Source organism: Rhynchophorus ferrugineus, unplaced genomic scaffold, assembly GCF_030347505.1.
Source record: "Rhynchophorus ferrugineus isolate W39M unplaced genomic scaffold, kcgeb_rfMv2 rfM6, whole genome shotgun sequence".
Taxonomy (NCBI): domain Eukaryota; kingdom Metazoa; phylum Arthropoda; class Insecta; order Coleoptera; family Curculionidae; genus Rhynchophorus; species Rhynchophorus ferrugineus.
Window position 1 is genome coordinate 7908823 of NW_027472585.1, and position 16422 is coordinate 7925244.

Sequence of the window (16422 nt, forward strand, 5' to 3'; positions counted from 1 at the left end):
TGTTTAATAGATGTTTATTCGATTATCCAATAGACTAAAACAATCGCCATCAATAACGAAACTAAATTTAGAAGAAAAAAGATCGTTCACGACCAATTACAACAATGAACGTTCAGTTGCACCAAGCTGGTTCGGTACTGCGTCTCGTGTGATGTGTTAATTTATTGTTGTTAAGCAGATAGACTGGTATTCAATAATGTTTTTCATTTCATTAACATGAATTAGAATGTACCAGTGGTTGAAAACATAGTGCAGATTATATGCGACTTAATATTCAGTCTGCTACCACTGAAATGGTGATGAATGACTTTTCTCAAACAAAAACCACCTGGAGAAATAGTTCATAAATTAATATTTTATCATAGTTTGTGGCCCAGATTAAGTAGTAGGTCGAGACCAGGTAAACTTTAGTTGAAAAAATACTTTTAAATAACACTAATATTTCTATAACTTTGTACTATGAACTATCCGAACGGATGCCCGACGTTTTGCATCGACCATTGACTAAGAACAAAGCAAAGAAACTTTCATATTATACCAAGGTATAACGAATATATTGGTACCGTATGGTGTTTGCGAACATTATATTTATTGAAGGGAATAGTAAAAATCTAAAACTGATTGATGGCAATTCCAATAACTTATTAAGTACAATTTAAAAAACTTAAAAATTTAAGGTCTAAAGGATAAAAAGCAGTGCCTGCAGTAAATGAAAGATACCTACTCTTTCCAAATCATTTTATCAACAACAGGTCTGAATCCTGATCAACTGCTAACAATTATTGATGTACGACTGGTAATGGATCAAAGGATGGAGGATCAAAAAAGTCCGAAATTTCCTGTCGAATTCGTAAAGAACAGCAGGGATGATACCCATTGAAGTTTAATATTTTTGACCTTTCGAAATATTTTGTTGAAATGAATGTTTCCCTTTAGCTAAAGTCCATCTAGCTAAATCATAATAATAATGATTATACTAAACGCAGTTGATCTATAATCGAAGAAATTATTCAGTAGAAAATAAATCTCATGGAAGATCACAGAGGGCTCAAAAGATTCAAGGTTGAGTTCCAAAAGTTTTAAAATGACTGCAGGAACAATTAGGACTATTGAATAATTTCGAGAAACTTACAATCGGTGGCATCATTTATACTATGTTGCATCCAATGCATATATTTGGCAACTATATTAAATTCTGCCTCTTAAATGCATTTAATATTAAAAGCAGCTAAACATTAAAAGAAAAATTGTCGTAATATAAACAGAAACAGATTGAAGACTTGTCTTTTTAATACTATAATAAATAATTTATATTGGGAACTATCGACTGAAATGGACTATAGACTGTTTAGTAATTAACTGCTTTTTACTATCGACTATTTCAGTCGCTATTTTAGATCCGACTGATTCTGTTACTATTTACTATTACTGTTCCAGTCGTGTACTTTTAGTTACTATTTTTGGTTCTACTAGTTTCATTCGACTGATTTTCAACGTTCTGGCTCTGTCGTCCTAGCTTATGCTTACATAGATTTATATGTAACATATATAGTTTTATGATTTTTTTAGCAGTTTGCTTGTAAATAACAATATATTGTATGTTAATATAGCAGCATCTTGGAACGATCTTTCAAGATTGTTAATGTAATAGGGTAAAAATATTACAATTGTGAATGATAAATAGTAAAATACTTTTGCCTGTTTCTATGGCAATACTTATAATATTTCGAGTAGTCTCTTGATTTTTGTTAAAAAATATTTCCATTCAATAATAAATAAAGAATTTACTTTATTTAAAAAATCTCTAGTAATTATTATGCGATCATTTTTAATTTTGTCATGAATTAGTTTTTTTTCTATGATTAGGTATATGTTTAATTTTTATTTAGTATTTATGGTTGTTCTACATCTTTAATTTTTAGGTTTTGTTTAAGTTCTATTGTACTATCAATATTTACTATAGTATATTATTTGAAAATATCAATTAACATATTAAAATACGATAAAACATTTGTGGGGTATTATTCCATTCCATAGAAAAATTCCATTCCTTTTTACAGATCCACAGAATATTAAAATATAAAAGTAATTCTACTTCGTTTAAAATGAAATTATTAATTGCATGTTAATAGTATTGAGTAATTATTTTTTTCCGTTTCTGTTTTAAGGTTAGTACGTGAAGGAATATATACATCTACATAGGAAAATATAAGCACATATAAAATTAAATGATCTAAGCGATTATCTCCGTCCTTTCCTCTCTCACAATTTATACAGGAAAGGGTTCGTACATCGTCGTCTGACATCATGAATTAAAAAAAAAACAGTCGAACCGTGCATTTGACTGAAAATAGTAATTACCATCGCTAGTTTTTTGACTATCGACTATTTCCACTGTTTTCAATCGATAGTTCCCAACGCTACAAATAATATTCAATATTCAACTTTAATTTAAATTAAATTTAAATATTCTATTCATAAGATATGATATTACAAACATGTATAATATACAGAAAATGCTACTATGGCTACATTTGCTGATGACACTGCTATTGGAGACAATAGCGAAGAAGTAACCATGGAAATAAAAGTCAACGAGAGCAAATCAATGCATATTGAATTAATGTACCTATAACCAAATTGTTGATATATCATTAATATATGAATAATACTATTATCCCACATAGTAACAGTGCCAACCAATTTGGAATTAATCTAATCTTATAAGTGGCACTAACTTTTATTTTATTAGACGCTAATCAAAGACCTATGGGTCTTCCTAGATAGGTGCCTAGTTTTAGGTCACTGTAGAAACGAATAGTAAATTTATCGACAACGACTAATAATAATATATTAACAAAATAAAACACACTAAAATTTTTTTCTTAATAACTTTAAAGATTTTTATAGAAACCATGTGTGTTAATGATACAATCTCATCCAATATACGTTATCAAGTATATTTAAGAAAACCTATCTATATTAGCACTTAAACATAATATTTACATTTTTTATCAACTCACATAACTTTCATAATGTTAATAATTAATTGATTTTTAATAAGTGTTTTGATATTATCCTCATTTTTATATGTCATCACGGTTTCCGATATTTAGAAGTTTAAATTGGATACATTTTATTACCTATAACCTATTACTTTTGGTTTTTATTAATAATTTGGAACACGTAACCCTATATTTCGACATTTTTTTAAATAGGATTACTTGTTCAGAAAGGTTCCGTGATAAATGTAAAGCTCACAGTGTATAGGCCCATCTATCGTTCCGTTTTAATCTAACAAATTTACCATAACGTCCATAAAAACTATTAGTAGTTTCGTAACCTTGTAAAATGTATTACAATGTCATATCCTCGTTACTATAAATAATTTTTGGTGGAAGGAATATTAATGCTCGATTTTTTCATGAGATTTGATTGTGTTTATAAACTTGTTGGTTCCCAAAAATATTATATAGAAATTGAAAATATAAACAGCAATATAATAGAATAGAATTCAATAAACAATTGGCTAAGACGTTATAAAATTGAGGTCAAGGAAATAAAATGGGAAAACTTTGATCTTCGAATAAAAATTCGTTAAAATAAAAATAGATTATGGTGTACAGATGTTCGAAAAACATATATAAAACGTGCGGCAAAAGTCCCGATACCATTTTGATTACCTATAACTTTGCTCAAAGAAAAGATAAGTAAGTTTGGTTTTCATGAAAAGTTTATCTGGTCTTAGTATTTTTTTTCGTTATGATTGAAAAATTAAATCGGCTAAATGGTGACCGCGATTCGCTCTGCAACTTTCCGCTCTTTTAAAGGCATTTTTCATGATATCCTGCAACATCTGAGGCTGAATTTCCTCAATTTCGTGACGAATATTGTTTTCCAGATGTTGAATTATTTGGAGCTTATTCACATAAATTTGTGATTTTAAAAAACCTCATAAGAAAAAGTGTAATGTTGTTAAATCCGGAGATCTGGCTGGCCATGCTAAATCACCACGAAATTATTCTTCATGAAAAAACGTCATTCAATAATTGAATTGTTGAATGAGCTGTGTGTACTGTGGTCCCATCTTGTTGAAACCACATGTTCTCTAATCCTTACTCTTCCATTTCAGGCGCTAGAAAATTTCGAATAATGTCTTGGTACTGTTCAGCAATAACAGTAGCTGCAACACTTTGGACATTTTCAAAAAAATAGGGACCAATAATGTTTCCAGCATGAATACCACATCATAGAGTTGTTTTTAGTGGATGCAATGATGTTTCATGAATTAACTGAGGATTCTGTGTTCCCCAAAACTGACTGTTCTATTTATTGACGTGGCAACTAAGAAAAAAATAGACTTCATAGCTCATTAGCAATTTAGATGAAAAATCTTTAATTTCATTAGACAGCCTTAGACGGTGAACGCAGTGGACGCTCAAAGGAGGTTGATACCGACGAAAACAGTTAAAAAATCCACAAAATGAATTTGTATAACCGTAAATTGAAATTTAATGACATAGCAGATACTCTAAAGGTATCGACTGAACGTGTACATCATATCATTCAAGAATATTTGGGTATGAGAAAGCTCTGTGCAAAGTGGGTGCCGCGCGAGCTCACTTTTGATCAAAAACAACGACGAATTGATGATTCGAAGCAGTGTTTGAAGATGATTAAGCGTAACAAACCCGAGTTTTTGCATCGATATGGGACAATGGCTGAAACGTGGCTCCATTATTTCATTCCGAAGTCCAATCGATAGTCATCCGAGTGGACTGCGCACGATGAATCCATTCCAGATCGCAGGAAAACGCAACAATCGGCTGGCAAGATTATAGCCTCTGTATTTTGGGATGCGCATGAAATATCTTTCATTGACTATCTTGAACAATGGCAAAAATTAATGAATTGTGCTTCGAATTGCTTTCTCATCCACCGTATTCTCCAGATCTGGCCCCAGCGACGAAAATTTGGAGGGTCGCATAATAAGTGTATCACCCTTGAAGGGAATTGTGTTGAATAAAAAAAAATTAATTTGTCCAAAAATGTGTTTTGCTATGGTAGACCGGGGACTTTTCAATTCATCTGTTATATTATCGAAATTCACCTCATATTGGTAGTAAGTAAAGTAATTAAAAACATTATATAATCTTATCTTAATTAGTCAAAATACTTATATGGAGACCCCCCGCAAATTACGTTAGTTTTTTTTGTTTCACGTTTTGAATCCGATGATTTTATTTTTTCTAAAAATTTCAATTAATTATCTGATAATATGAAAACAATAAGATAATGATAAACACAATTAATTAACAATATTTTTTGATTAGATTACATTCATTTTAGAGTTCACTTATCAGTTTATTTTTTCGGTCTTCATATGAAAATTCCTGATACATTTTGGCTGGACAAATGAATTTTAATTATCGTCAAGTAATTTCTCGGAATGATTCTTGAATTGTTGTTTGCTCCATTTGAACTCAAGTAGTTTCGATAACGATATAGCACAAAAGTGCTTTGAAAATTTGAAGATTTACACGAATAAAGGAATTAATAAAATAATAGTGATAATGATACTTACGTGGTGGGATGTTCTATTTCGATATTTTCATGGGGGTTGTATTCACCGGCTTCTTTTCGTTTCAATTCGTTCAATTCCAGTACGTAGGTGTGGGCATTTTCCTTAGGCGTCAGTTGTTCTCTGGAGTTGATAGCTGCAGAGAAACTGAAACAATAAATAAACATTGATGGAATTAATTAAAGGCTTAAGAGATTTAGTAAGAAGTAGAATAATGCCTAAGATTCTGAATTATATGAATGTACACTGATACTATCTTCTAATGTATATTATATCGACGCAAAAAAAAACGTTTAAACATGGCTAAACACTGCTCACAATCATCAACACGTTCTTGTTTTTGGTCAAAAGTGAACACTGAGTGAACAGAGCTTTCTCATAATCAAATGCTCATAAAATAAGCAATATAAAACCAAGACGTCCTCTCGATATTTTTACGATGTTAGCTCAGTCATACAACTTCACTTTTCGATCATTCAAAACGATACTATGGATTTTTTTTGATGTTTTCTGGTGTTATCACATCATATGGACGTCCACTCCGTTCTGCTTCATCGGTGTCTCTGCGATCACCTTTGAAGTCAACAAACCAATGTTTGATTGTTGTTTCTGATGAAGCGCAGACCTTATAACACTTTTTAAGGCACTGCTTCGCTTGAACGGCATTTTTTTCCATCAAGAAGCAGTGTAACGTATGGGTAGAATATCATGAAATTTTAACAGCTCTCCTTTGAAGGTTTGTATTAACTGAACAAGCGGTGAATGCTATAAACCTTGCCCCATCTATGTGTTAGGTTCGGGACTTTTCAGCCCATGTGTTACTAATATTATTAAAAGGTAGCAATTTTTAACAAATTTTGAACAATTATAATTGAATTATAACAGTGAAGCAATCAAATTTATTGATAAGGACATTATTCTGACAAAATATTAGATAACTGATCAGTTCATTGTATTACACATTTGATAATGATTATTGTTTGATAATGATTATTTCATCATATTTCAGTTACAAATAATAATGCTACATAATATGGATATCAAGACATTGCAAAAAATTATCAAATAAATTTAATGGGTATAACATTGAACTTGACATTGAAATTAATTGTTATATCAAATTATAATCAGTTAAATCGATATATTTATTGGAATTTTAGTAACTCGTTACACAATGACGTATAAAATATATTATAAACTATGATACAAATTTGTAAATCAAGGAAATGAACTCATCACCATATTACATAATATCACATTACATCTCTTTACATAAGAATGCCTATCAATATTATATAGCAACTATTTATCAAATGCCATAAGAGCAGGGATCCAATACTATAAGCGACTACCAAATCTCTAAAAATAGTTTTAAATCAAATCAAATCAAAGACAACACTGTCCGCATTCTAAAACATGGTTGAAGCATCATATGTTAGTAGTGTATAAATTAGGATTCTGTATAGAATAGCACATGAGAGAAAAAACTTCGTGGTAGTATGGTATACTATATACATGCTATATAGCGGTAGTTGTAGGCTGGTTGGCATAGGGCTTTGATTTCAAATAATCGTATAAAATGAAATGAAATGACGTTGAATCATATGGTATAGAGGGTAAATTCTGACTATCGAAACGATTATTGTCTGAATTATTGCACGAGCTGTATGGTATGTGGAAAAGCCGTGTTGCAACCGTAGTTCAGCAACATCGTGATCATTCAAGTTAAGCATAAATAACTCGGTTATTTTGTCGTAATATGGTGGAATGCGTCTAAACTTAATAGTGACATATTGTAGCTGCATTTGTGTTTTTCAATAATCGCATGTGCCTTCCCTAAACACCAAATGCGAGAATTTTTAATTTATTCTTACGTATGGTGCATCATTTTTACAAACCTTAAAATATCAGCTGTTAAACCGATGTTTTTTTTTTCATTAGTTTGAAGCTTTAAGAGAGGATGGCAGAAAATAATGATTAACTATATTTTTATTTTAAATAAAAAATTTCAAAAAGACTAGGACTTATCCAAACTGGTAATTCCACCAAACATTTTACCTGAACAAGTAATTCAGATTTCGATACTTATCCTTGATACAACAAAAATACACACAAACCCAATTTTTCTTCGATTTTATTTACGTTCTCGGCGTAATGAACTGTTTTATTTGGTTTCCCCGACTGTTTGATATAATGTTTGTTTTACATCGAGACAGAGTCGTACACGGTACGGATAATAAAAAAATTCTATATCATGGAAAGTTTTTTTTATGATGACATTTCACATTTTAGTGTAATGTATATCAAAAGTCCAAATTTCTTCATATCATGCGTTTTATTCATTGACTACAAAAATTAATTAATTACAATTTTGATAAAAATACGAAATGAAAACATTCATGTATAAATCATAGCCAACTATCTAATTATCCATTAAATAATTATGCGACGAATGAAAGTACATCTTTTTAGTAGAATTCTCAGTAAAATTATGTAATGAAAATGAGTTCTAGGTCGATTATTTCAGATTTCTTTCAGTTCTTGAAATGATTTATTGGAATAGAGATCGAAATAGTCCTAGGCTATTTATATTTTTTTTTATTATGTCGAATGTGTATTGTGTCCAGAATTTTCAAAATATTTTCTATGTTATACATTAAAAATACTTTCAAATTTAACTAACTGTCACATTAGTAGCCAGTAAAATCCAGCAATACTAATGTTCTTTTTTTAAATATTCTATTTTTATTGGACAATCTTACGTAATATAGATATTTTTCCAAAAAATAAATGAGCGTAGGCGATTTAAAAATAAACGACAATTATAACCTGATAAACCTATAAAATAATAAAATATTTAATAATGAATGATTTTCTAAGTCTGCCTGTAGAGATGTCGAACACGTGCCTATAGTTTATTGTATATTAATTTTTGTTTTGTTTTTTTAATTATCATATTGTTGTGTTGTTTGTTGATACCCAAACAATAACATTTATATTCGTAATTGTAGAAAATATACGTGATTCTACCTTAAATAATTGGCAGTTTGTTAAACTTTTTCTTTTTTTTTTTTTTTTTTTTTTTTTTTTTTTTTTTTTTTTTTTATAATTATATACATTGTTACTAGTCGTTGCCGACTAACCTACAATTTGTCCTTATAATAGCTTAAATCTAGGTATATATCTAATAGGACTCATCAGTCCTACATAGTCTCTAACATAATAATAATTGTTTTAACACTTTGAGTTTTTTCTAATGCACTTCACTGCACTACACTACAACACACTACACAAGTTCAAATGGTTTGGTCCTTTTGAGTCTGCGTCCGGTTTTGGTGTTGTCCAAGAGTTGTAATACTTCGAAATTAACATGAGAGTGAAGTCTCTCCTCATGTCTCTTTGCAATTCTTTTAATTTCTTGATTGACAGTCGGTATCTGAAGATCTCGATGTAAATAAATGGTCCGGTAATATCTGGGTGCACCTACGATGCTTCTTAGGACTTTGTTCTGGAAAACTTGTATTAGATTTATGTTGCTTTTTGCGGAACATCCCCATAATTGTATTCCGTATGTCCATATAGGTTTTAATATTTGTTTATATAGAAGTAATTTATTATGTATAGTTAATTGAGATTTTCTTCCAATTAGCCAATACATTTTTCTATATTTTAACTCAAGTTCTTTTCTTTTCTTTTTGACATGTTCCTTCCACCGTAGTTTTGCATCAAGTGTCATTCCGAGATACTTAGCATTATTGCTGTATGGTATGACAGTGTGGTTTATGGTCAATGGTGTAAGCGCGGCCTGTTTATAGGTGAATTGAACATGCACAGATTTGTTTTGGTTAATTTGTATTTTCCAGATTTGGGTCCATTTATTTATAGCGTCAGTAGCCTGTTGTAGGTTTCGGGTTGCTTCTTCGCTATTGTTTCCGACAGCAAGAATAGCAGTATCATCAGCAAATGTAGCCATTGTAATGTTTTCGATTTGTGGTATATCACATGTATAAAGTAGGTACAGAATTGGCCCCAGTACACTTCCTTGTGGTACACCTGCTTTAGCTTCTTTTATTGTAGAGTAAGCTTCCTCTTGTTTCACTCTAAACATTCTGGCTGTGATGTAAGATTTTAATAGTTCGGTGTGTTGCTTCGGTAATATTTTCTGTAGCTTATGGACGAGGCCTTTGTGCCATACCTTGTCGAAAGCTTGTGCTACATCTAAGAATACAGCTGAGCATACTTTATTATCTTCATAGGCTTTTTCAATAACATCTGTTATTCTATGCACTTGATCAATCGTTGAATGTTTGGTAATAAACCCAAACTGGTGTGTTGGTATTAGGTTTTTTCTCTCTATAATTGGTTTTAATCTTTTCAAGAGGAGCTTTTCAAATACCTTAGCTATCATCGGTAACAGTGAGATAGGTCGATAAGCTTTTATATCATTTGGTGATTTTCCAGGTTTTGGAACCATTATTATTTCAGCCATTTTCCAAACGTCTGGGACATATTTCAGTCGAAATGCTGCATTGATTAAGTTAGTGAGCTTTATAATACCCTTTCTTGGCAGATTGTGCAGCAATTGCCCTATTATTAAATCATAGCCTGGTGATTTATTTGGCTTGATGTTAGTTTTAATAACGTTGGTGACTTCTTTCGGAGTTGTTAATTGAATTGTCGAATTTTCGCCGTCTATGTCCGGTAAAGTATGTTCAATTTCACTTTCGTTTGGTTTGAAAGTTTTCTCTAAATGGTCAGCGAATGCTTCTGCTTTCTCCAGGTTGCTGCGTGCCCAACTTCCATGCATGTTTCTTATCGGAGGACTATGTAGACAGGATCGTTTTAGGTATTTAGTGGCTTTCCAGAGCGAGTAGTCTGTGTTCTTGTCATCTGTTAAATTTCGTAGATAGTTATTTATGGAATTGTTTTTAATTTCCAAAATTTCCCTCTTCAACCTTTGTGTTATGTTGTTTAAGATATTCTTATTTTCAGGTGTTCTATTTTGCTGCCATTTTTTCCGTAGTTTTCGTTTTTCAGCTACCATTTCCTTGATTTCTTTCGGGTAATTTATTCCTTTGGTTGAAGTTTTAATTTCTGGAGTGTTATTCCAAGCAGCCTGTTGGATGTCTGCAACGAATTTTTCGGTTTCATAATTTAATTGGTCTTCTGTCTTAAGGGGAACATTTAGTTGAATTCGATTGTTTATTTCTTCAACAAATCCTTCCCAGTCTGTCCTCTTGTTGGTTAATGTTGGATTTTGTTGTTTTCTTATAATGTTTTCACTCAGCGTCAAAATCACAGGTGTGTGATCTGAACTTAAGTCAAAATTTTCTTCAACTTCCATGTAGTTAGTGGTTATGTTTCTAGCTATAAAGAAGTCTAACAGGTCTGGAGTTTTCTCTGGATCGGTAGGCCAATAAGTTGGTTTTCCTGTCGACATGTAACTGCACCCTAGCTCAGCAGCTGCTTTATGTAATTCATTACCTTTAGTTGTCGTCATTCTAGATCCCCATCTTGTATTTTTAGCATTGAAATCACCACCGATTATAAATTTTTCTCCTAGGTTGTTTAGAACATTCAAGTAATTTTCTTTTTTTTGGTTGTATCTTGGAGGGCTATATATGGAAGCTAATGTAACCCTGTATTTGCTAGATATAACAGTTACTGCCGTTACCTGATTTTCTGCTAAACTGAGTCCGGGTTCTTGATGATGGCATATATTATTTTTTATTATTATTGCACTTCCTCCTCTTGCTGTGTTAGCTGGATGAATGGTGTGGTAAAAGTAATATCCTCTAAATTTAATAAAGGATTCCTTTGTCAAATGGGTTTCAGATATTAAGCAAATATCTATTTTTTGCAATTCTAGGAATACTTGTAGGTCAGCGTGATGTTTCTGAATCCCATTAGCATTCCAAATTGCGATGCGGATGTCTTTACTTGCCATTTTTAGTTCTTGAGGCCACCGCCCTATTGTTTTCGAGTTTAAGTAATCTTTCAGAAAACGATTCAATAATCTTTTCCTGGTTGTCCAGCTTTGCTATAAGTTTCAATAGCAGTTCGTTGGTTGTAACGTCTTCTTTTTTTGTTTCTTTTTGAGCGGTTTGGTTTATGCTTTGAGCATAGGTCATTTCATCGTTGATTTCGTTGTACATTTTTGGTTGTTTATTTTGAGTCACTGTTTTTTGCTCTTTAGCCTGACTGATTTTATTTCTTCTCTCTTGGAATGTTTTCGCAACTACGCATCCTCTGTAGCTTGCTGGATGCGCTTCATTGCAATTCGCACATTTCGCTTTTGTTCCTTTGGGTTTTTTGCATTCTCCCGTGATGTGTTTTCCTGAGCATTTTACACACCTTGGTTCCCTTTTACAGAATTTTTGTGTGTGTCCATGTAATTGGCATCTCTTGCACTGTGGCACAAGATTTGCCTTTCTAAGAGGTTCTATTTTTACTTCGACTCCTAGAATTTGTTTAATTTCATAAATTGCTTTTATGTCCGTGTTATGTTGGAATGATAACATAAACAGTGGTAAAGGCTTCTTCTGGACAACTATTTCTCCATTGTTATTTTTATTTCGTTCTTTTTTCAGGATATTTGTGACGTCAGTACATTTAAGTCCATTTTTTATTAACTCTTCCACTATTTTAGTAGTTTTAGCTGTCGGTGGAAGCCCTCTTGCCATTACTTTAATGTCTCTGGTTTGCTTATCTTCATACGAGTGCCATTGTAATTTTAGGAATTCCAAGCACTCAGCAATTTTCGTAAAAGTTTTACGACATTCGGCGTTTAATTTGATTTGTCCATTGTTTAATGTTGTTGCTCTAAATAGTATATTATTTGTTTTCATTGTTTCATATAGCAAGTCAAAGTCTGTGACATTACTTACTATAATTGGAGGTGGTCTCGGCACTTTTATTTCTTTATTCAATTCTTGTACTTTAATGGTTTTTGGTTGTTGTGGTGAAGCTTCAGGTGTGTAGTTTGCTTTTCGTTTCTTATTTCTTTTAACTGTTATCCAGCCTACTTCTTTTTGCAATTCTTCCTCGTCTGTTTCATAGTTTACAGGCAATTTGTTTTCAGTGCACTGGTTCACTACGGGAATGCTAGTTGGATTGTATGTGTTTTGGTTTTTTATTAGGAGTTGTAGTGCATCTAATTGTTTTTGCATATTTGTTAGTGCAATTTCCAGATTCCGTCGGGCTGTTTTTTCGTTAATATACGCATTATAGAGAGCTTGCTCATTTTGCGTTCTCTTATGGTTTTCTTGACAAAAGATTTGATTCTGTTGTGCCAGATAAGCTTCACCTGACGTTGAGGATTGTGTTTCCATCTCATTTAGTCTCTGGTTCTCTCTATTAATCATTTTTATTTAATGAATAGTTTAATTCACGTTTTTACAAAAATTTCAGTACCGGTATTTGTTTCAGAACCGTTATAACGCCGCATTTGTGGTACAGATGATGCACCTCCGACCCTTAACAGCCCCCAAAATTTTACCTTTGTTACTTTATTGCAGTGACCATCGTTTTAAACACATTTTCACTAAACATTTAACGCGCAGTTTTAACACTGTTATTGTCGTCACGGTTTTTACTTATTTTTTAAAATCGCATTTGTGGCACAGGTAGTACACTTTCAAATTTATTACACTGACCGTCGCTCCAAACACGTCTTTACTCTACGAAGGTCGAACGACAACTGAAACTTTTTCTTATATACAATTTTAATGTCAAAAAGTTTTTCATTTATGGCTAGCAGTATATTTAGAACTGTTTACTTAAATATAAAATATTTATATATACATTAAAGGCTATAATTGTTTTATTATTTCACTCAAGCATTATCAAAAATAATATTATGTACGTTTATTGACATATGAATTCATTAAAATGATAAAGTCTGACTGTAAAATATTTCAATGCATCTGAAATATAAAAAATATTAAACGTTCTTAACAAACAAGACATTGTTCATTGTTAAAAAATTTCTACAAAATATTGTTATAATTTATTTGTTGCGTGATACTCCAAATGATCAAAAGTTCAAAATTTTAACAGTGCGTGATTGTAGAATTCCCAGAGGCTAATAATTAAGCTTAATCTTAACGCTAATTAAAATGAAGAAATATTTTTTTACGTCTTAACAAGTATTCAATTCATTCATTAAAATTCAATTTTGTATTTAGAAGAACCAGAAAGATATATGTAAAATTTGTGTTGGGTATTTTAAAAGAATGGTTTCTTAGTTGTTCATTGCTTTTAACTAGCATATAAAATATTAAATATAAATTCTTAATGTTACCAGAGAAAAATAATTATTTTTTAGATATTTTAGTAATATTAATAAATAAAAAAAGTAAATATTTTAATTTTTATTTTTACTATTGCTCGATTGTGATACGTGAAGCATCATCTAAAATATTATAATTTCTACAAACAAAATAATAACTAATGTTTGAGTATCTTAATAACATTAATAAAAGCTAAAGGCTAAAGAAAATATATTAAATAAGAATGTGTAATTATTGACAGTTGTGTTAGAAATTTTATAAGAATTGTAATTTATTTGTTATTATATTGTGGAAAGCTACTGAATTATTTTAACATGTTAAGCTAAAAATATTTAATATAAATGTATAATTTTGACAAAGAAAACTAATAATTTATATATAAAAAGTAAATAAATGATGAACCTACCTATTGAAACTGTCATTTCTGTCCTCCACCCTCAAACTGTGAATTTTTTTATCACTCATGTTTTAAAAAAGTTTTCACACAAGCCAGTATATACGTCGTTATAATCGTTGATTTTGATTCCGAAAAGAAAAGCTCCAAAAACTATTAAAGGTAGTCGGGATTTTCATGAGACTGAGAAAAAACGGTGCTCGCCGAATTGTCCGCGTTTTTACTACTGGCGAATCCGTCGGGAATCTCGTACGAAACTGTTTAAATCGCGATCGCCGCCAGTCTTTTTAATATATAGTGGCGTTTTCTCCATCTCTCCTTTGATACAAGTATCGGTTAGCCGCTACCGATGAATAGTTCTGACTTCCTATAATCTGTCATTATTCTAACGCGATTTCTGATGATTCTTCCCTGAAATAACTTTTATTCGAGTTAAATAAATAGGTAACAATTTATTTATTAAGGATTTGGGCCCTATATCCAAAAATATCGAGATCATAGAGATTGACGATTTTTTAATTTTTTTAGAACGAAGAACGAAGGTACAGTAGATGCTTAAACACAATCTTCATAACAAATATAAGCTGTCCAGACGGAATAACAATCATGTTCATCCCTGTGGCCATTTGTTTTGATGGAGGTGAGCTAAGACCTGAATGGTGAACGAGTTTGGAAGGATTTGGTCAGTTTTCTAATAGATAAAAACCCTCATTATCAGTTTTTAAAGTAAATTAATAGTTTTTCTGTTTTCAGTGTTCCATATATAAATTCTATTTATTGTCTATTTTTTCTCAGTCTTACTTCAAATGAGGTTTTCCTCTCTTCTGAGGTTTTTCTCTGATAAATTCTTCCTAGATAGTCCTCTGATTTTTTTCTTCGTCCTGGCTTTTCGCATTTTCTTTATATGTCTTGTATACTTCAGCGTGTGTTCTTGTGTACATTTTACTTGTTGTCCTATCCAACTTTGTTACAACCCTGACTTATTCTGGGGTAATGCAAATTTAATAGTATTGCTTATCATACCTATTCCCTAATATGTAGGAACAGTAGCCCCTCCACTGCATCAATACATTGCTGGACAAAGCTCTAATCAGATCCGTGTAATTGTACGGGTTTCAATTTGATATAGTTTCACTTCATCAGGCTACTTAAAGCCTCCGAAGGTGAGGTCAAATATCATATTACGAATGATCGCGATGGCCCTTTGCTTCATCAATAACACTCTAATTCACGAGGAAAGCGGTACCTCATAGGTGTTCGATTATTTTCCAAAATACAAGCGAGGTTTATGAAAAACACCGAACAAGTCGACAACATTTTAGTCCGCCAACTCCGCTTCAAGACAACACAACTACAACTGGCAGTGCACATGTGTGTGTGAAAATCCAGTGCTGTTACTAAAAAATATATAATTGAGAACAATGAGCTAATTTATTAAAAAAAAGATTTAAGATACGGATCTCAGCAGTCGAATAATAATCATAATCAAGAATCAGTGCTACATGACTACATGCTACGCTAAATCATGTTATATTTACTTAAAATAATAATAACTATCTGTGAAGATGAAAACTCGCTAATATAAACCATGGAATAATAAGCAAAATTATTCTGAGGGATTTCATTTCTGCTGCTTGTATTTTACTTTTTTCTGTCCTTGGCAATAAACACTAGTCTCAACGAATGTTAGAGTTGCTGTTTAAATTGTTTTGCACAATTCCATTTTATTTTTACTCAATATTTACTTTTGTTAACGGATTTGCTATCTATAGAAAAGTACAATTTCAAGGTTTTTCTATTTCTATCATTCATTTCATTCTCCCGGCTTCCATCACCTTCGAATTCTATATCCAGATATCTAATAGGATTTTACTGGTTCTAATTTTAATTCTTAATTTGGATACTTATTATTTCTAGCTCTCTCATCACCATCATTTTCGTTTTGCTTTTATACCGAATTCTCATTTTGCATTCTCTTAGTGTCATAATCCATCTGTTTAAGATCCATCTCTTAGTATCAGTTATTATTATAACGTCATCTGTAAAAGCTCCCACTGAATTTTCTATATTTTCCTGTCAATTTGTTAGCTATATACAAGGGCGTATTTGTTAAATGTCAAAGGTATCGGAGAATCACCTTTAAAACGAAAAAGTAC

The 16422-nt window shown here is 31.5% G+C and overlaps 1 protein-coding gene across 3 annotated transcripts in view; it reads right to left on the minus strand.

Annotated features, from left to right (window-relative positions):
* LOC143198607 (proton-coupled amino acid transporter-like protein acs) overlaps positions 1-16422 on the minus strand; it is a 58508-nt gene that overhangs the window by 12758 nt on the left and 29328 nt on the right. Inside the window, exons 1-2 of one of the 3 annotated variants that reach the window (XM_076407942.1) lie at positions 14279-14622; positions 5585-5728 (exon numbers count right to left, since the gene is read on the minus strand). In XM_076407942.1, coding sequence (XP_076264057.1) covers positions 5585-5728; positions 14279-14337 — 203 coding nt within the window. In that variant the 5' untranslated portion in view covers positions 14338-14622. Of the gene's footprint in view, positions 1-5584; positions 5729-14278; positions 14623-16422 lie in introns of those variants that run through there. The other 2 variants (XM_076407944.1, XM_076407943.1) reach the window with 2 other exon arrangements.